General features: G+C 51.2%; 1 protein-coding gene across 3 annotated transcripts in view; it reads right to left on the reverse strand.

Moving 5' to 3' along the window:
* SCN4A (sodium voltage-gated channel alpha subunit 4) overlaps positions 1–21,806 on the reverse strand; it is a 52,610-nt gene that overhangs the window by 25,166 nt on the left and 5,638 nt on the right. Inside the window, exons 2-10 of one of the 3 annotated variants that reach the window (XM_081576742.1) lie at positions 7,988–8,711; positions 7,780–7,898; positions 7,541–7,630; positions 7,128–7,256; positions 6,571–6,662; positions 4,018–4,332; positions 2,263–2,326; positions 1,883–2,024; positions 159–368 (exon numbers count right to left, since the gene is read on the reverse strand). In XM_081576742.1, coding sequence (XP_081432868.1) covers positions 159–368; positions 1,883–2,024; positions 2,263–2,326; positions 4,018–4,332; positions 6,571–6,662; positions 7,128–7,256; positions 7,541–7,630; positions 7,780–7,898; positions 7,988–8,260 — 1,434 coding nt within the window. In that variant the 5' untranslated portion in view covers positions 8,261–8,711. Of the gene's footprint in view, positions 1–158; positions 369–1,882; positions 2,025–2,262; positions 2,327–4,017; positions 4,333–6,570; positions 6,663–7,127; positions 7,257–7,540; positions 7,631–7,766; positions 7,899–7,987; positions 8,712–21,806 lie in introns of all 3 variants that reach the window. The other 2 variants (XM_081576740.1, XM_081576743.1) reach the window with 2 other exon arrangements.

The following is a 21,806-nucleotide window of genomic DNA, read 5'->3' on the forward strand; positions in this document are numbered from 1 at the left end:
CCCACCCCACCAAACCTCTAGCCTGAGCCTTCTGCTCCCCGTCCACTGTCTTGCAGCCCCCACCCCACGCCTCCTCCTGCCCCTCAGCCTGCCCTGGGTACCCAGGCTGAGGGGCAGGGAGACCCTTGGATCTTCCCCCCATCTCCCTGAGTCCATACCTTCTCCAGCTCCTCCTGCTGTTTTTTGAATTTCTCCAGCATCTGCTGAAACTCCTCTTCTTTCTCCTGATCCTCGGCCAGGGTGGCCTCGTTCTGCTCAGCATAGGCCATGGCCACCACGGCCAGGATCAGGTTGATGAGGTAGAAGGAGCCCAGGAAAATGATGACCACGAAAAAGATCATGTAGGTCTTGCCCGCTGCTCGAAGGGTCTAGGAGTGAGGGCGGGGGAGGAAGTGTCACGTGGTGCCCTGCCTGCTTTCACGCAGGGCCCCCCTCCATACAACCATTGCCCAGAGAGGCAGACAGGAAGGATCCCTCACAGAGCCTGGAAGTTTGAGGGCTTTTGAGGCAAGTTATGGCTTCCCAGGTGGCACCAGTGGTAAAGAACCTGCCTGCCAGTGCAGGAGACATAAGAGATGTGGGTTCGATCCCTAAGTCAGGAAGATCCCCTGGAGGAGGAAATGGCAGCTCACTCTAGTATTCTTGCCTGGAGAATCCCATGGACAGAGGATCCTGGAGGGTTACAGCCCATGGGGTCCCAAGAAGTCGGACACGACGGAAGTGACTTAGCATGCACACACACAGATAATTATGTCATCTGCAAATAGAGACAGCTTTCTATCTTCTTCTATGGCCACCCTTGACAGGTTAAACCACATTCTTGGGCATTTCAAAATATGAACTTGGGACCCAGACCTTCCTGGTCTCCTGACTCAGAGAGCCCAGACATCTTGAGATCAGAGACCCAGGATAAAAATTGGTGAATGTGGGCTTTGGGGTCAGCTTGAATCCTAGTTTCCCCATAGTGCCTGGCATCTAGTAAGAGCTCAGCAAATAGAAGCTATTATTGTTATGATTATTACTGTGATTTATTTATTTTGGGCTGTGCTGGGTCTCTGTTGCTGCACACCGGCTTTCTCTGGTTGGGAAGAGCTGGGGTTACTCTAGCTGTAGTGCACAGGCGTCTCATCGTGGTGGATTCTCTTGTCTCAGAGCGTGGGCTTTAGAGCATGGGGTCAATAGTCATGGTGCATGGGCTTGGTTGCCCCATGGCTTGTGGAACCTTCCTGGACCAGGGATCAAACCCATGTCCCCTGCATGGCCAGGTGGACTTGTCTTCTTTTTCTGAATATTTATTTGTTTGGCTGTGCCAGGTCTTAGTTGGGGCTTTTTTCTTTTACTTTAAAATTAGTATTTATTTTTCATTGAAGGATCATTGCTTTACAATATTATGCTGGTTTCTGCCATACATCAACATGAATCAGCCATAGGCGTACATAGCAGGCGGATTCTTAACCACTGGACCACCAGGGAAGTCCTATTAGTATTATTATTAACATTGTCAATGTTAGAAACATCACCAGGGACTGGAAGGCACTGTTCTCCAGACTCAACCTGCCCACCTGCAAACTGTGGAAGGTAAATAATTCTGGGCAGAGCTGGCATCTAAGCAACCCTACTGGTTACTGTGAGGAGGCCTGGGAGTCTGTGCTGAGCTCAGATCTCAGCTCCTGAGCAAATGAGGAAAAGGAAGAAAAGGCTGGGGCTCAGATCTGGGCAGGTACCTAATGTCAGAGGTGCCAAGAACCCATATGTAGGGCCACTGAGGGGGTCCCATGGAGGGGATGGCTTTGTTTGGGGTCCTGCCAAGCCCCGAGGAGGCCATGGAGATGGAGGGAGGTGGGGCTTCGGGGCTGCGGGGCAGGGCAAGGGGCCGCTGTACCAGCTGGAAGAGGTTTTCCCAATAGTCCTGCGTCATGAGGCGGAAGAGAGCCAGGAAGGCCCAGCTGAAGGTGTCGTAGCTGGTGTAGCCGTAGTTGGGGTTCCGCCCGGCCTTGATGCACTCGTAACCCTCAGGGCAATGCCTGCGGACAGGATGGGGACTGGTTTTAGGGAGAAAGGGGAGTTCCAGCTAGGGGCCACATGGGGGGCACTCCGAGAAAAAAACATCCTTTAATCTTGTCTGCATCCTGAAAACATGCTCACGAGTTGTCTTGACACCTCCATCCACCCCAGGTTCTCAACCCCAATCATCCCCCATCTTCTGACAACCCTGGGGCCACTTTTTCCCGCTCACCCCCCACCCTCTTGGGTGTCACTCACCCAGCATCGCTGCTGTTCCCACACAGCAGGGCGTCGTGGGAGCCCTCCAGGAAATAGAAGTTCCCTTTGGGAGTCAGAGATCACAAAGAAAACATGTCGTCGCATGGGCACTGTGGGCACAGCACCCATTGCACACCTGTGGACACATCCGTGTGGGCCCCAGGCACCACCACAAGGATGCTCTCGGGGCACTCCTTCCCTCTCCTTGTTTTAAAAAAAATAATTTTTATTGGAGTATAGTTGCTTTAGGTGTGTTAGCTTCCCCTGTAGAGCAAAATGAATCAGCCACACGCACACATACATATATATCCATTGCCACATATATACTCCATATATATGCGGAGTCCCTTTTGGACTTCTTTCCCATTAAGATCACCACAGTGCATTCAGTAGCGTTCCCTGTGCTATATGGGCTTCCCTGGTAAAAAACCTGCCTGCAATGCGGGAGACCTGGGTTCGATCCCTGGGTTGAGAAGATCCCCTGGAGAAGGGAAAGGCTACCCACTCCAGTATTCTGGCCTGGAGAATTCCGTGGAGTTAGTCCATGGGGTCGCAAAGAGTCAGACACAACTGAGCGACTTTCACTTTCACCTGAGTGATACAGCATGTTTTCACTAGCTATCTATTTTCTTCCTTCTCCTTTAAGGGCAGCTCTAAGTCCTAAGCTCTCTGGGTAGATACATTTTACTGTCAGCACAGTGCCTTGTATGGGGTATAGTGGGGGTACCGAGGGAGATGGGGGGGACATGCATGTGTGTGCCTGGGGCTACCACGTACCTGAGCAGGACCCCCAATGGAGGGGTGAGTAGGGGGCTAGAATCCAGGATGCCAGGTTGAAGAAGGTGGCATTTCTAAGCTGGCGTTTCCATGTCCATTTTCTAAGCTGCCAGGAGGCACCGTGTGGACTAGTAGTGGCTTCATGAGAACGCTGTCTTGTGTGTGTGCACCTGTGAAGTCTGGGTATGTGAACAGGATGTGGGTGCCTGCTGCTGGCCCTGCCAGGACGATGGAGGAGAACAAGGAGCCCACACATAGGGATTGTTGCTTTTCCTAGCAAAAGCTTTAGGATTTTCCAAACAATTTGGTGTTTGCTGTTACCCTTGTTTGCTGTAAACTCTTTGAGAGGGTAACCATTGTTGTTTAGTTGCCAAGGTGGGTTCGACTCTTTTGCAACCCCATGGATTGTAGCCCGCCAGGTTCCTCTGTCCATGGGATTTCCCAGGCAAGAATATTGGAGAGGATTGTCATTTCCTTCTCCAGGGGTCTTCCTGACCCAGGGATCAAACCCAGGTCTCCTGCATCGGCAGGTAGATTCTTAACCACTGAGCCACCAGGGAAGCTTGAGAGAAGTATTGTGGTCTTTATTTTATAGGTAAAGATTCTGAGGGTCAGGAAGATGAAGTGACTTGTCAGAGGTTACCTGAGCTGTTAAGTGATGGTTTTACACTCAGGTCTTCCCCATGATCTTTTTTGAAAAAAAAATTAATTATGTATTTGCCCACGTGGGGTCTTAGCACATGAGACCTTCATTGCAATATGCTGGATTTTTAGTTGCAGCATGAGAACTCTTAGTTGGGGCATGTGGGATCTAGTTCCCCCAACCAGGGATCGAACCCAGGCCCCCTGTGTTGGGAGCATGGAGTTTTAGCCACTGGACCACCCAGGAAGTCCCTTCCTCATGTTCTTTATCTCACACAAGGGGCTGCCAATGGGGCTAGGAAAGACCTCACTGGCCTCCCCACCCTCCCTTCTTACCTTCATCATTGATGTAGGCATCCCAGTCAAAGCTATAGTTGCTGGCCCAGCTCTCCTGGCCATTCCAAGTGGTGTTGCTGTACCAGGTGTCATTGCCGTACCAGGTGTCGTTGCCGTACCAGGTGTCGTTGCCGTACCACGAGCTGTTGGTGTCATTGAAGGGTGGGGGCCAGCGCACACACTTCTGCCGCAGGTTTCCCATGAAAAGCTGCAGCCCCACCAGGGCAAAGACGCTCAGGCAGAAGACAGTGAGGATCATCACATCCGAGAGCTTTTTCACTGACTGGATCAGGGCCCCCACAATGGTCTTCAGCCCTGATCACAGAGAGTGGGAGAACGTGGCAGGGGGTAACTCACTGACTCAGCCCCTCTGAGCCTCTGCCTGCTCCATCTCCTTCCAGCCTTGGCTTGCTTGGGGTGCTAGTTCCCTGAAGCCTTCCCAAATTAGCCCCATCCATCTCTGATTACAACCTCCATCTTGGGCCTTCTAATGGCCACCGAATCTATGGACTATGAAGACTCCACACACAAGGTGTTGCCTAACACAGGAGAGCAACACTCAGGCACACAGTGTAACTTAATAAATGTCACTAAGTCAGGGCTCCCAAAGTGTTCACAGAACACTAATCTCACAAGCTGCGCCCTTCATGAAAGGGGTTCAATCGTGTTTTTGGAAGGCTGAACTCTGTAGCACTTCCATAGTTGCTCAGTAATAAAAAAAACCTGCCTGCCAATGAAGGAGATGTGGGTTCGATCCCTGGGTCAGGAAGATCCCCTTGAGGAGGGCATGGCAGCTACTCCAGTATTCTTGCCTGGAGAATCCCATGGATAGAGGAGCCTGGTGGGCTACATACAGTCCATAGGGTTGCAAAGAGTCAGACACCACTTAGCGACTCAACAACAACAACCAACCCTGTAGTACCCTTCCGGAGGGTCCTTATGTAGATTATCCTATCAGAGGCTCGGAAAAGTTCTACAGAAACAAAAACTTTTTAATATCATGTTTCAGCTTATTTCACACAGAACCCTTTCTCTTTTAGCCTGTTAACACCCAAGGAAGAGCAGGGTTCACTCTGAGAAGCTCTAGGCTGACTTTGCAATATCACTGCATTCTGCTCCTCTGAACCGGCAAAGGCATAGCCAGATCGTATGGAATTTCAGGCTCAGATTCCATCATTTATGGAAGAACCATAACTTCTTCCTTCGGCCTAATCAGGGTGTCTCTCACTTCAATATTTGTTTATTTCCTTTTCTTATCCTGGTATGAAGACAGATGCTCAGCAGCTTCAATCATAAAAGCCTTCCGAGCTCTGAGGATGCTGGAAGCGTGGCACTGAGGGCAGGTATTGTGGCCTTGACTCAGCGGCTAACATGCCCTGTTGCCTTCAGTAAACTCTTCTCTCCGGGGGTCCCTCCTTCCTCAACTGCAATTCACAAGGGCTTTGGACTAGAGAAAACTAAGGTACTTCCTATCACTAAGTTGTAACAACTTCCCTGTCTCCCAGAGCCTGTTCTCTGTGCCTTTCTTATCATCTTTCTCTCCTTTTGGAGAAGGAAATGGCAATCCACTCCAGTATTCTTGCCTAGAGAACTCCATGGACAGACGAGCCTGGCAGGCTACAGTCCATGGGGTCCCAAAGAGTTGGACATGACTGAGCGACTACACTTCTCTCCTTTAATAAACCTTCTTCAGTTTCTTCAAATGCTTTTCTGAGGGTCTGGATGATCCAGATTCTATTTATTTTATGCTTCTCGATGCATTACTTTGGAACTGCCCTGGTCTCGTGGCTCAGTGGGTATGTGGTGTGTTCCGTCACTGAGTCTCTCTGTGTCTCTCAGGTGGGGCTCTCCGCTCTGCCCAGTCTCTTTATTTTATTTAAAACATGAACCCTCTGCCAGGGCTTCCCTGGTAGCTCAGTTGGTAAAGAATTCCCCTGCAATGTGGGAGACCCAGTTTCGATCCCTGGGTGGGGAAGATCCTCTGGAGAAGGAAATGGTAACCCGCTCCAGTATTCTTGCCTGGAGAATCCCACGGACAGAGAAGCCTGGTGGGCTACAGTGCATGGGGTTGCCAAGAGTTGAACACGACTTAGGGACTAAACCACCACCACCTCCCAGTGCCAGGCATGGCTTGAAGCACCTTATTGCTATCAAGGCTTTGAATTCTCATAATAACTGAGTGAGCAGTACTGTCATTATTCACAGTTAACAGATATGGAAACTGAAGCAGACAGGGTAGCCGTTTAACCAAGGTCAAAGTCAGGAAGTGGTAGAGATGGGAATTGAACCCAGGCAGTCTGGCTCCAGAGTTTGTGCTCTAACCACCTTGCTATGCAGCCTCTCAAAGGCTATCCTCCCACCCGGGGTCTCTTCTTCTCCCTGTAGATACACAGAAACCCCCACTCTGTGTCCAGGCTTTGAAGTGGATGCTACACCACCTGGGAGGGTTATGACCCTGGGTCAGGCTCTCAGAACTTGAGTGCCCCATTCCAGGCAGGGGCCACGGGGCAGGCCAGCTAGCTCAGGCCGAGGGTCCCTGCTCCTCCCCTGTACCTGGGATGACCGTGATGGTTTTCAGGGCCCGTAGCACCCGGAAGGTTCTCAGCGCTGAGATGTTGCCCAAGTCCACAAATTCCGTCAGGTACCTGGATGGGGGTTGGGGGCGAGGGCTGTGTCAGAGCAAAGGCCAGTGATGGGGCAGAACGAGGCCCAGAACAAGGAATCCTTGTATTTGGGGTTACCGTGGAGATGCAAGGGGACAGGTCAGGGACCGCAGGCTCCTATCGGGGCCTGAGAGGTGGGAAAGACGTGCAGGGGCTTTGCTGAGGAGTGGGAGGGTGGCAAGGGTAGCCCAGCTCTCTCAGTGGGTGGGGGCCTGGTGGCCCGGGTCGTATGTACTGTGTGGAGGGGCACCCAGACAGACAGCCTCCAAGTCAGACCCTGAGAGTGACAGCTCCTGGAAAGGTGCAGCCCACTGTCCGCACGCCGGACCACAGCCCTGCAGCCCAGCCTCGGAGGGTCACCCAGCCCACTGAGCTGCCCTCTCCGAGGCCTGGCCCCCTCCCCTCCCTCGCATCAGCCTCCAGACGCCCCCAGGGGCCCCTGCTCACGCCATCATGATGACACTGAAGTCCAGCCAGTTCCAGGGATCCCGGAGGAATGTAAATTTATCGATGCAGAAGCCTCGGGCCAGGATCTTGATGAGGGACTCGAAGGTGTAGATCCCTGTGAAGGTGTACCTGGTGGAGAGAGGGCGGGCCAGGGCCAGGCGTGTCACACCTGGGCCAGGATGTGGGCGGCAGAGGCAGGCCTTCTGGGAGGGAGGGCGCAGAAATGACATATGGCACCCAGGGGGCTGAGGACATCAGTGAGAGTGACGGTGTGTGCCACTCTGGGGACTTAGGGTACCGATGGAGTGACAGGGACGGTGTTTGTTTCCCTGGAACACAGAGCCGTGGTCACTTGGGGCATCCTCTGAGCGGAGACATTGGGGAATCAGGAGAAATGGGGGCAGGGCACTTACTCCACGTGCTTGGACCAGGAAGGCGGGTCACTCATGGTCATGAACACGCAGTTGGTCAGGATGGTGATCATAATGAACATGCTGAACAGCGTTGGGGGGAGGGTCAAGGAAAGTGAGGGAGCAGGTGGGGAGGAGAGGAGGACAGAGGGCCTCCTCGCCCAGAGCGCCCCGTTCTTGCCCATTCCTGACCCCTGCCTGCCTTTCCCCACCCCCGCACTCGCCCCACTCCGCCAGGATATGCGTGGATGAGCACCTTGATGGCGCAGCGTCTGACGATGCTGAAGGGGCTCAGGAGGTAGAGAGCAGGCGTGGCTGAGAAGCGGAAGATGGATTTGCCCTTGTTGAGCACAATGAAGGTCTGCGGCAGGGAGAGAACTGTGAGGCCTGGGACAGGCAGACAGATGGACCAGGGACAGACAGGTGGAGGGAGGCCTCCCCAGCGCAGACCTTCTTGTCGCTGTAGTACGGATCCAGATCCTCCAGAGGGATGCCGATGACCTCCGGCGGGGGGTCCCCGTAGATGAGCGGCAGGTTCTTGCCAGCCTCCAGGTCGCTGCGCGGCTTCTGCTCGAGCTCCTCGATCTCCATCTGCTTGTTCCGCAACTGCCGGGCCTCCTCCTCCAACACCCGGCGCTCTATGGCTGCCAGGGACTCCCGGGTGAAGGGGCGTAGGCTCTCGGGGCCCAGAGGCACCACCGTGGGCAGAGACGCGTTGGCCATCTTCGCATCCTGGGCTCAGGGGCCAGCAGGGCGGCGGGCAGCCGGGGCAGCTGCAGCGTGCAGCCCCCGGGGTGCTGGGCGGCCACCCCGCCCTGGGCCTGCGGTCCCGCTACTCACCTCCCGCCTGCCCCGGGGCCAGGGCGGGCAGGTTGGGGAGCAGGCGCTGTCGGAACTGGAGGGTGTGCCTGCGGGGCCCTGGTGCTGCTGTTGCACAGATGCTGGACACAGAGCATCACCCCCAGGAGCCCTGCACCACACTTGCCCCAGGAGGGGGTTGGCTCCCTCTCTGCACTGACAGAAAACCAACCAGGTCCTCTTCTCCCTCAGGGACTTGTGGTCAATGCCCCCGTGCCTTCAACCGCCTCCTGGGCCCGAGTTCTGGGAACTGTGTGGCTTCAGCCTACGGGGAACAGAGAAAACCACAGCTGGCTATGCCCCCGTGACCTCGATCCTGCAGTGAGACAGAAAGGAGTCCGATGTGAGATGTGAGGGTAGACCCAGAGGATGGGCCGAAGTGAGGGGCCCGGTGGGGTCAGCCTTATGCAGGAATGGCAAAGGGATTTCATCTTGAGGGCTGACATGGATCAGCTGCTCTTGGCTGCCTGGAGATGTGGGCAAAGACCATGTGGGCTAGAGACAGACTCGGTGCAAGGAGACTGCTGGGATTGATTAGTGATGTCTGCCAGGGGCGAGCATGCAGTGTACCTACCACTGTTCACCATGTCTGGCATGGAGGGAGGAGACAAGGAAGATGTGTGAACATGCAGCGCCTTGTCCTGAGCTTTGGGGAGGTGTGATGTTGGGTGGGGAGCGGGAAGAAGGAAGATTCCCAGCCTCTGGGGAGAGTCCCAACAGCTTCCTCCTCCACAACCCATGGGATCTAACCTATGGGCAGGAAGGGGGAACTGGAGCAAGAAAATGCAAGATGTGTGTGTGGGGCCGCATCAGGAGAGCCTGCAGGTGCTAACATGGAAGAGGACACACAGGTAAGGTCCTGGGGAGAAAGAGATGGACGGTTTCAATGGCAGGGGCAGGACTGGAGCTCCCAAGGACTGCTTTTGGCTGGTGGTCCCTGTATGAGCCGGGCAGATACAGGGGTGCCTACCAGGAGCTCTGGAGGCCCATGAGACCTACACACTGTGTCTCCTGGCCGGTCCCTTGGTTGCTACGACTATCCCCCTCCCCCAAAGCCTTCCTGAGCCTGATCTTTGTGGAAGGGAGGTGGTGGGTCACTTATGGCGAAGGCCCTGGGGAATGACCCACATCAGGAGACGGATGCAGGGACACTTCAGCCACCTGGTCACACACAGCCCTCCCAAAGCCCCCACGCACAGAGGCCCCAGAGACACCCAGGGCTACACCGGAGGGCAGCTCTGTCACTGCGGGCCCAGACGCCCAAGCAGTGCTCAGGCCAGTGCGGGCACTTCCTCAGGCTTGGTCAACAGGTGGGGAGGGTGGCCTGGGGAGTGGCCGGAACCATTGGGCAGAGCTGGCCACGCCCCCCGGCCTGACTGCCCAGCTGCTCCCTCCCATCACCCTGGGAGTCGTGTTTCCACAGGGATGACTTTGCTCATTCCTGCCCACCCCGTCCCTCAGCTGCTCATCAGCCCTGTCGTGTGTGGGGGAGTGTGTGTGCATGGACACGCACGTGTGCACTCGTGCACACACACAAGTGCACACGCCCAGCTTGAAACCGCTCCTCACACTGACCGCATAGTTGTACCCACCACTTGCCACACACCTTCTCTCCTTCATCCCCATCACTGGTCCCACTTATGTGTCTGAACAGAAGACACTGACCTGCCAGATGGCCCTGAAGAGACCATGGCCAATGAGCACGCTCCCAGTTCATGGGCCCCACTTGGCACAATTCTCTGGCCTGATGCTGCCCCCTCCCTCCTTTGCAGGATCCCAAGTAAAGGAGATCAAACCAATCAATCCTAAAGGAAATCAACCCTGAATATTCACTGGAAGGACTGACGCTGAAGCTGAAGCTCCAGTACTTTGGCCACCTGACGTGAAGAGCCGACTCGTCGGAAAAGATCCTGATGCTGGGAAAGATTGAGGGCAGGAGGAGAAGAGGGCAACAGAGGATGAGATGGTTGGATGGCACCACCGACTCAATGGACCTGAGTTTGAGCAAAGTTCAGGAGATAGTGAAGGACAGGAAAGCCTGGTGTGCTGCAGTTCATGGGGTCACAAAGAGTCAGACACAACTGAGAGACTGAACAACAACAAAGTGGGATAACAGAAAACCACAGACAAACAGTCCAGCTTGGGCCCCAGCACCGGTGGAAACTGCTGGCCAGAGTCACCAGAGCCCCCAGCAGTCAGACCTGGTGGTCTCTATGTAGCTGACCCTCCCTCGAGCATCTCCCGGCCATAGCCTCTCCTTCTTTTTTGATATTTATTTATTTTTGCCTGGTCTTTTGAAATATTTGTTTGTGCGGCATGCACAGTCTTTAGTTGTGGCATGTGGGATCTAGTTTCCTATGCGTGCGTGCTCAGTTGCTCAGTCATATCTGACTCATTGGGACCCTATGGACTGTAGCCTGCCAGGCTCCTCTGTCCATGGGACTATCCAGGCAAGAATCCTGGAGTGGGTCGCCATTTCCTCCTTCAGGGGATCTTCCTGACCCAAGGATCGAACCCACGTCTCCTGCATCTCCTGCATTGGCAGGCGGATTCTTTACCATTGAGGCACCTGGGAAGCCCTGACCAGAGATGGAACCCAGGCCCCCTGCATTGGGAGTGCAGAGCCTTAGCCACTGGACCAGCAGGGGAGTCCCCACAGCCTTTGTTCTTGAGAGAAGAATGCGGCCTCCCAATCAGGCCGCTCTCTCTACATCTGCTCTGTGAGCTCTTCCTTCCTGTCCCGGAAGATGCTGCTTCTCCAAGGCCTGGTCTGCAGCCCTGTTTTGGGTTTTGTTTTTCACAGCAGGCACCTCTCCCTGTGCCCTTCTCCTCTGCCCCGGGAACAGTCACCATCCCCCTCCTTTCATGGTTTCTGTTCACACTCTTTGCAGTGGCCCCAGGAGAGGTCAGGTCATGGCTCCCCTTCATGTGTAGCCTCCACAGCTCTTAGGTCAATGGTGATTCATGCCCTGCTTGTATGATGGGTGTCTGTCTCCCCCACCAGAATCCTCAGAGACCAGGGCTTGGCGTCACCCTGAACTGGTGCCTGGCACATTGGCATAGGACCCGCACAGCTAGCCTGGCACCTCCTCCTGCCGTCCCCTAGCTGGCCCCCAGTGGACACTTCATCCCTCCCTTTGAAATTTGCACTTGGTCCTAAATTCCCCCCTTCCTCCTCCCCTCTTCACCAGCCCTGGAGCCACTTTGCATCTGGATGTTGTGTTATATGAGTGAGTGGATGCCCTCCTTGGCTAGGCCAGTGGAGGCAACGGTTTTGGTTGGTGATGGCCAAAAGCATCCCAGTGGCACATCTGGTCAGTTCCCAACCTCGCTGAGGCTCCCTCCCAGCATCTACCTGTGTCTCCAATCTGCAGGTGCTTCATCACCCCTCACCCACTCATTCAAAACAGCCTCCCATCTGCCTTCCTGCCTCCCACATGGCTCCCCTCCAATCCACCATCCCCATTTCTTTTTTAAAAAAAATATTTTAATTTATTTATTTGGCTGCCTTGGGTCTTAGTTGCAGTGTGAGGGATCTTTAGCTGTGGCCTGTGGGATCGAGTTTCCTGACCAGAGATCAAACCCGGGCCCCCTGCATTGGGAGAGTGAAGTCTTAACCACTGGACCATCAGGGAAGTCTCTACCCCCATTTCTAAAGTCACAAATCTGTTCAGGTCACCCTCTGCTTAATCCTTCGCTGGATTAATAATGCATCCATAACCAACAAGGGCCTGCTATAAAGCACAGGGAACTCTGCTCAATGTTATGTGGCAGCCTGGATGGAACGGGAGTTTGGGGGAGAATGGATACATGTATATGTATGGGTGAGTCCCTTTGCTGTTCACCTGAAACTATCACAACATTGTTAATTGGCTAGACCCAATACATAATAAAAAGTTTATTTAAAAGTGCATCTGCATTCCTCCTTGTGGCTCCCCAGGCCCTCCATGATCCGATCCCTATCTCGTCACCCAGTCCTTCTCTACATGCACCCCCCTTCTGGCCATGCTACCTCCACTTTCACAAATGGACCACACTGTTTTTCACTGAAGCCCATGCCTCTTGAAGCACTCCTTCTTTTTGCTACCCTGGAGAGCTTTAATTTGTCCTTCCAGGCTCAACCTACACTCGAACCACCACCTCCAGGAAGCCTTCCCTGGTAACCCTGGCTGAGTGGATTTCTCCTTCGGATCACCTGTGTGCCTGATGCTGAAGAAAAGTTTATCAAATAAATGAATGAGAGGGCTCTTCCACCTGAGTTATCTTTCCTTCGAGTCCACTCTGAACTTAAACCGTGAACAGAAACTGGATCTCCTTTGATATGGCTGCTTTGAGCACTCCCCTCCCCCACCTCCTACTACTCAGCTCAAGTGCTGGGTTGTGTAATCCTTGAGCTTCTCCTTGTCTTCTGCCCTTGACCCTGAGATTTCTCCCTCTCCATCAGCCCCTCAGACTTCACCTCCCTCCTTTTCCAGCCTCAGTTACAAGATCCACTATCATAATCCCTCCCTTGAAAATACTGTTGGGGGACCAAAGATTCTGTGCTTGGAATCCTTCCAGACTTCTCCCTGTGTACCTTTTCATTTGGCTCTTCATTTTTACCATTTATTATCCTTTATAATAAAATGCTTTTGAATTGTGGCATTGGAGAAGACTCTTGAGAGTCCCTTGGATGGCAAGGAGATCACACCAGTCAATCCTAAAGGAAATCAACCCTGAATATGCATTGGAAGAACTAATGCTGAAGCTGAAACTCAAATACTTTGGCTACCTGATGTGAAAAGCTGACTCATTCGAAAAGATTGAGGGCAAGAGGAGAAGGGGGCAACAGAGGATAAGATGGTTGGATGCTATCATTGCCTCCATGGACAGGAGATAGTGAAGGACAGGGAAGCCTAGTGCACTGCAGTCCATGGGGTCGAAAAGAGCCGGGCACAACTTAGCGATTGAACAACAATAAAATGCTTACACTATAATAGTAAAAAATATACTCTTAGGGGACTTCCCTGGCAGTCCTGTTTAAAAAAAAAAAAAAGAGAGAAAGAAAAGAAAATATCCTTAAGTATAGCTTTCTCTCTCCTTCCACCCCTCACCAGGGGAAACCTGCATCCACCTGGTAGCCCAGCTATGCTCTGCCTGAGTCAGGCCCTGAGCTTCTGGGCGCCGCCGCCGCCAAGGCAGGACCTGGCTGGGTTCACATTGCCTTTGTGATTATAAACTCCAGGTTTGCCCTGAGTGCCATCCTCTAAGTATAGGTTTTCCTGTGAGTCTCACTTTTCTTCTTTGAGAACTATTTTATGCTTTCTCTTCTTTCCTCCAACTAACCCCCACCCCATCCTCCCCACAATGCTCCCAGCTGATGACTTGGTCTCAGTCTTCACGCACAGGATCCATCACACACAGTCAAACCAATGGAGCTATCGTCACTGCCTGCCCCTTCCTCCTCCATCCTACTAACAGAAGAAGAGGCAAGACCAGGACTTCCGCTTTGGCTTGGGCCCCTCACTCCATTTGCCTTCCCAAGGACCTCCTTCTCTAGGTACCTCTCTCTCTCCCACCACCAGCCCCTTCCTCTCAGTGACCAGGCTTTCCCATCTTCAAAATAATGGTAGTGGTGACGAAAAGTACCCTCCTGCCTCCACGCCTCCCTTCCTTCTTTTTAAAAAGATATTTTATTTTTATTGATTTATCTGGCTGCACCGGATCTTAGCTGAGGCACGAGGATCTTCAATCTTCGTTGTGGCAGATGGAATTTTTTTTCTTTTTTTTTAGTTGTGGCATGCAGGATCTTAAAGTCTTGGCATGTGGTATCTAATTCCCTGACCAGGGATGCAACCCAGGTCCCCTGCATTGGGAGTACGGAGTCTTAGCTGCTGGACCCCAAGGGAACTCTCACCTCCCTTAACTCTCACCTCCCTTCACTCTCGCTCTATATTTCTGTCTCTCTTCATGGACGAGCTTCTTGGAAAGTGTCTACACCAGCTGTCTTTACTTCCTTACCTTTTATTCCCTCTCCAACCCACTCCAACCTGGCGTGTGTCACCTCCCCCACTCCACGGAAGTGGCTTTTGTCAAGTCACTAACAGTCTCAATGCTGCCAAGTCTGCTGCACACGTTTCTGTCTTCACCTCCCTCAACCTCTTAGAAACATTCAACCCAGTTGGCCGTGGCCTGCTTCTGGGCAGGCTGTACCCACTCAGCCTCCATGACAGCTCACCCATGCTTTACTTCCTGCTTCTCTGGCTGTTCCTTCTCAATGTCCTTTGTGTTTGTTCCTGTTCCTCTCCCCAGGGCTCTGTCTGGGTCTGGATGGCATCATTTCTATGACTGTAGATAGTGTTACAGGAGTATGGTAACTCTCTCCTCTGAACTCTAGACTGAAATACTCAACTGGCTACTGGACCCCACTATGTGGATAACAATAGGCATACAACGAACAGCATCTGGAATGAACATTTGCCCAAGAACCTGTTTATAGCAGAGGGAACTCTGCTCAATAATATGTAACAACCTAATGGGAAAAGAATTTGAGAAAGAAGAGATACATGTATATGTATGATGAATCAGTTTGCTGTACACCCGAAACTAACATAACATTGTAAATCAAGTATGTTGTTGCGTTTAGTCCCTAAGTCCTATCTGACACTTTTGCAACTTCATGGACTACAGCTTGCCAGGCTCCTCTGTCCATGGGATTTCCCAGGCAAGAATACTGGAGTGGGTTGCCATTTACTTCTCCAGCAGATCCTCTGACCCAGGGATCGAATCCCCATCTCCTGTATTGGCAGGTGGATTCTTTACCACTGAGCCATAAGGGAAGCCCCAAATCAACTATACTCCAATATAAAATAAAAAGAGAACAGAAATATATTCTCAAAACAAACAAGTAGATAATCCAATAAAAAATGGACAGAAGATCTAAATAGACATTTCTCCCAAGAAGACATATAGGTGACCAAAATGTACATGAAAAAGTATTCAACATCACTAATTATTAGAGAAATGCAAATCAAAAGTACAAAGAGGTATCACTTCACTGGTCAGGATGACCATCATCAAAAAGTCTAGATAATTAACTCTGAAGAGGGTGTGGAGAAAAAGGTGTCCTACTACACTGTCGGTGGGAATGTAAACTGGTACAGCCACTATGGAGAACAGGTTCCACTCCCTTAAGGGGTTACAGCCAACTATTAAGCTTGAGGACACAGTCCACCCAAGACTGGCCTCATTTCTGATATCAATTGCAAGATCAGGGTCTTATTCACTCTCTGCCTCCACCCAGGAGATGGTACCACCATCTGTCCAAGCCTCAAATTTGTCCAAATCAAAAGCTGAGATGTCTTTGTGAATTATTCTCCCTCATCTCTACATTCAGCCTGTCCAAAGTTCTATTAATACCATCTCCAAAATACATATAACCTCGATTTCCCCCCACCCATCCCGGTCCGTATCACAACATTTTCTTGCAGTAGCTGCCTGCTTTGCCCCTGCCCTCTCCAAACCAGTCCTATAAAGCAGTGGGTGCTGGTTTATGTAAACATTTAAAATACATATTTTATTTATGTATCTGTGCCAGGTCTTAGTTGCGACATGCAGGATCTTCTATCTTTGTTGTGGCAGGATCATTAGTTGTGGCCTGTGGGATCTAGCTCCCTGATCAGTGATCCAATCTGGGCCCCCTGCCTTGGGAACATAGGATCTTAGCCAGTGGATCACCAGAGAGGTCCCAGCGGGTACTGTTTTAAAAACAAGAAACTAATCATATTGTTTCTCCTGCTTAAATTTCTCCAATAATGTCCTATTGTGCTTAGAATAAAACCTAAACTTCTTTCAGTGGCCTCCAAGGCCCTGGTGATCCAGCCCCTATCTGTACCTCTTCACCTTTGTCTGCTGATCTGTTCTCCCTGCCCACTCTACCCCAGTCCTTCCGGCCTCCTTCCTGCTTCTTGACCACTGAACTCACGCCTGCCTTTGGACCTTAGCTCTCTCTGGAGCTCTTGTCTCCTATCTCTTCACATGGCTCTTCCTGCACACTTTCCCATCAAACCTCTAATGTCCCTTCTCCAAGAGGATTTCTCCTCCTCAACTCTCTGTCCTAGTCCCTTGTACTTTCCTTGACACTATTTATCATAATTTGTAATCATTTGTTTATTGGCCTAATGTATTTGTCTGTTTCCTTCACCAGACCAAAATGCCGAGAGAGCAGGAACTCTGTCTGTCCAGATCACCACAGCTGGTCCCAGGCCTGGGCACTTGGCAGACACTCAGTGAGTGAATGAGGCCTTGGATATAGATCTTTCTGGGAATAAGATGGATTCTGATAGGTTTCATCCATCCGTCCTCCCACTCCCCATCCATCCATCCATCCACACACCCATCCATCCATTCATTGTGTTCATAAGTCAGAAGCTGAGCTAGCCCCGAGTAGGACACAAAAATGCACCAGCTATGCATCCTGCCTTCCAAGAGTTGATAGCTGGGGAGACATGGACACAGAAGCTATGATATGAGGAGACAGAGATGTCCGCCCTAAAGAAGGAAACAGAAACTAACACAACATTATAAAGCAATTATATTCCAATAAAGATAAATAACTAAAGAAGGGAGTTGATTGTGCTACGGGAGTTCAGGTGGCTGAGTGGTAACTTCCAGACCAGGGAAAGGAAAGATGTGCCGTTTCAGTTGAGTCACAAAGGATGAGGAAGTTGTGGGCGCAGGGAAGTGAAGGGGAAGGACACTCCAGGAAGAAGGGACAGCCAGAGCAAATACAGAAACAGGAGCTAGGGAGCTACGCTGTGTCAGTCTTTGGAGGGTTTGGAATCTGTTTAAGGGCTTTTTTAAAAAAAAAATTATTTATTTCTGTTTGCACTGGGTCTTTGTTGCTGTGCAGGCTTTTCTCTAGCTGTGGTTGAGTGGGGCCTACTCCCTAGTTGTGGTGAGCAGGCTTCTCATTGCGGTGGCTTCCCTTGTCGTGGAACATGGGCTCTAGGGCATGTGGGCTTCGGTAGTTGCAGCACATGGGCTCAGTAGTCACGGCTCCTGGGTTCTAGAGCACAGGTTCAGTAGTTGTGAGAGCATGGGCTTAGTTGCCTCGCGGCATGTGGGATCTCCCTGGAGCAGGGATTGAACCCATGTCTCCTGCATTGACTGGGGGATTCTTTACCATTGAGCCACCAGGGAAGCCCAGTTTATGGGCTTTGGGGGAAGTGGGCTGGGTAGCTAGGCCAGAGCCTTGAAGACCACATCTGGGAATCTGGACTTCATCCCCCTGGTTTGGAGAGCCCCTTCCAGGGGTGCTGGGCTGCTTACATTGGCCAGCGTGTATGTGCCCCTGCTCACCCTAACAGTGTGTCTAGAATAGAGGGATAAGCTGTGCTGTTTGCAGTGGCACCAGTGGAGAATGAAAGGATGTCTGGGGTGTATGCACGGCGACTTTCTGGCAGGGACAAGCACTGATAATGTCCCATGTCAGTGGGTTGGGTGTCTTGCAGGCAGATCGCCACATGGCCCCTCAAGTCACAGCCTGGAGTAAAGGGAGCCATGTGACAGCTCAAACCCTCCTTCCACCAGCCACAGGATCAGTCTCTGGCTTCCATCTCAGAGATGTGGTGTTTGAGGGCCTGGGGGAACCTCTTCTCAAGGAAAATTTTTCAATATTTATTTTAGCTTATTATTTTTTTGGCTGTGCCAGGTCTTAGTTGCAACACTCGGCCTCTCTGATCTTTGTTGCCGCTTTAGTTGAGGCATGTGGGATCTAGTTCCCTGACCAGGGGTCGAACCTGTGTCCCCTGCATTGGGAGTGTGGAGTCTTAGCCACTGGACCATCAGCCAGTGCCCCTCCCCTTCTCCCGTCCTCACATCCCCCCACTGAATTTAAGAATTTTAGATCTGCAAGGACCAGAGACATGGAGTCCAACTCCCTCATTCTGCAGATGGGGAAAATGAGGCCTTGAAAGGAGCAGTAACTCCCCACCCCCCAGACCACACATTTATTCCTTTAACAAACATTTCCTGAGCATCCATTCTATGCTGGGCTCTGTTTGGGGAGCCAGGGATACAGGAGTGGTGAAGTCCCTGTCCTCACTGAGCTTGCATTCCCGAGGGAGAAGGCAGATAATAAATAGGGAAGCAAATAAGATAATTTTAGAGAATGATAAATGAAAGGCTGAGCCAAGACTAAAACCCTGTTCCGCGGGCAGCAGAACTCAGTTAGGAAGTGAGAAGCTCCGTCGGAAACTGCGTCAAAACGGAAGTTTGGGCAGAAGTCAGGGTTAAAGTCTTGGGAACCTGGAGGCAAGGGGTGTGAAAGGAAGGGTCCAGAGTCAGGGAGCCAGGCTAGGGCCAGCTGTCCATGGGCAGGGAGCCGAGGGGGAGGGCGCTGGAGGGCGAGGCAGCTCTTCTCTGGAGCAGGTCTAGCCCTGCATCGTCTCCCTCTGTGGGGCTGCCAGATCGGAACACCCAGTTCCAGATATAGTCTGACCACAAAGAGAGAGAGGCCTTTTCTCCTTGGCCTGGACACCCGTTGTGTTCATTCATCCCAAAATGGCATTTACATTTTCAGCAGCCCACTTACAAGGGGAGTTTACAGACACCCCTGGAGTTTTCATCATGAACTGTGGTCATATCAGAGTTTCACCATCCTGTAATCATGCAACTGAGTTTTCTCTTTTAAATCCAGGTGGAGCTCAACAAAATATTAGCAAATCAACTCCAACAGCATAGAAAAAGGACTATGCTCTACAACCAAAGGGGATTTATCCCAGGTATGCAGCACAGATTCAACACTAGAAAATCAGTTAATTTTTATAATTATTTATTTATTTGGCTCTGCTGGGTTTTAGTTGCAAAATGCCAAATCTTTTTTTTTTTTTTAGTTGTGGCATGCAAACACTTAGTTGTGTCATGTGGGTTCTAGTTCCCTGACCAGGGATGTAACTGGGCTGCCTGCATTGGGAGCACAGAGTCTTAGCCACTGTGCTAAGAAAATTAGCACAGAAAAGTTCTGAAAATCAATTAATGTTAATCTGTCATATCAACAGGCTGAAGAAAAATCCTATGGTCATATCAATGAATATAGAAAATGAATTTGACAAAATCCAACACCCATTCACAATAAAACTCTCAGCAAACTAGGAATAGAAGAGGACTTCCTCAACCTGATAGAGAACATTTTTGTAAAAAATCCTACAGCTGACATAATACTTAATGGCGAGAAACTAGAACTTCCCCCACTAAGATCAGGAACAAAGAAAGAATGTCACCTCTCTCCACTCCTTTTCAATATCATACGAAGTTCTAGCTAATGCAATAAGACAAGAAAAGGAAATAAAACTTACACTGATCAGGAAGGAAGAAATAAAATTGTCTTTGTTAACAGATGACATGATTGTCTTTGTACAAAACCCAAAAGAATCAACCAAAAACAAAACAAACAAACAAACCCCCTCTTGGAACTAATAATGATTATAGCAGAATTTCAGGATGTAATAAGGTTAATATAAATTCAGGTGGTGTTGTTTAGTCACTAAGTCATGTCCAACTTTTTTGAGACCCCATGGACTGTAGCGCCACCAGGCTCCTCTGTCCGTGTGATTTCCCAGGCAAGACTACTGGAATGGGTTGCAATTTCCTTCTCCAGGGTATCTTCCCGACCTAGGGATTGAACCTGTGTCTCCTGCATTGGCAGGAGGATTCTTTACCACTCAGCCACCTGGGAAGCCCAAATTCAGGTGTAGGATTTTCCATCTACCTCCACTTAAGTTCCTGTCATTCATTGCACCTCTTGACCTGCAATCTTTTGTAAAATCTTGATTCTCCCCCCTCAGTTCAAGACCAATCCCTCATAGCTGAGTGCCTACGATCCTAATTGTTCCAAATTACTGGCCAAACAAAACTCATGACAGACATCCCCACCTCCTGCCACTATATGCTTCTAGAACCTTCTCTCTTGGGACACCAAGCTTCCAAGGAGGGTCCTTCAAACCACCTAGCTGCGCTGAAATGGCCTGAAACCCCCCAAGGAGCCTCAGCCATGCCCTGCCAGCTTGAGATGTAACAGCTGCTTTGGGAAACTCCTGGAAGACAGAATGGATGAGACCTGCCCCTCACAGCCTTCCCACTCACTCTAGGGCACATTTCTTAGGATGCAGAGATGGTGGATGACTTGCTGGCCTTGCTCAGTCACCATCTCTCTTGCCAACCAAGCATGCCCTTCATCTCTAGTAAAGCTGCAGTCCAGGCTCAGGCTGTTTCTCTCTGGACTGAGAGCAAAATTACCCAGAGCTGCAGCCAATCCTCAAGCTTCACCTGCAGTGATGGCTCAGACTCAGGACTTTTTGGGAGGCTGAAACAGATCAAACTTTCTCTGTCCTGGCCAAAGACAGCACTGGGCATCCTGGTGGCCTACTTCCCAAATTCCTGCATTTCTGCTGTGGCCCAGCACCAAGAATGCAAAATGGATCCCTACCTCCTGTCCCCCTAGCTGTAAATCTCAAATCACAGCTTTTTCTCAGCCGGGACAGGCTGAGGGTAGGAATGGGAAGGGGGTAGCTGTGGTGTTTCTCTGACAGAACTTCGGGCCTCGGCCTTCGGAGACCAGGGGCCTGGAGGAAGTCACCCCAGATGGCCCTCCTCTCCTGGTGTGACACTCTCTGTGGAGGAAATCTGCTCCAAGAGGTCTTGGAGGGCAGCCTGGAGCCTAATGCAGAAACCTCTGGACACTCAGGAGCTACGAGAGTTCCGGAAACCCTCAGAGTCACACGGGGGTGGGGGGTGGGGAAGGGGTTACCCTGGGCAAGGGGTGGGCTAACGCTGATGACATTTTGCACTTGGGGCTCACTGGGTTGAAACAAGCCTCCCTTTTTCAGGCACCTTATTTAACCAGCCTGATGATTTGTCCTGCCTATGGGGAGAAAATGATCGTAGTGTGGCCACATTTATTTTCCACTTACTGTTCACTCGAGATGGGCTTCCCAGGAATGGGTTTTCCCTACCAAGTGAAGTGAAAGTGAAAGTCGCTCAGTTGTGTCTGACTCTTTGCAACCCCAGGGACTATAGTCCATGGAATTCTCCAGGCCAAATTTTGGAGTGGGTAACCTTTCCCTTCTCCAGGTGACCTTCCCAACCCAGGGATTAAACCCAGGGCTCCAGCATTGCAAGCTGGATTCTTTACCAGCTGAGCCACAAAGGAAGCCCAAGAATACTGGAGTGGGTAGCCTATCCCTTCTCCAGGGGATCTTCCTAACCCAGGGATCGAACCAGAGTCTCCTGCATTTCAGGCGGATTCTTTACCAACTGAGCTATGAGGGAAGCCCCTCCCCTCTCAAGACTGAGTCTTAAAGGAATTGATCTTATCTCCAGGTGTAAATTCCAGGCCTCATCAGCATCAGCATGGGGAAGATTCTATTTGGAG

The sequence above is a fragment of the Giraffa tippelskirchi genome, chromosome 3 (assembly GCF_054371585.1).
Source record: "Giraffa tippelskirchi isolate mGirTip1 chromosome 3, T2T-mGirTip1v1.2.pri, whole genome shotgun sequence".
Taxonomy (NCBI): Eukaryota; Metazoa; Chordata; class Mammalia; order Artiodactyla; family Giraffidae; genus Giraffa; species Giraffa tippelskirchi.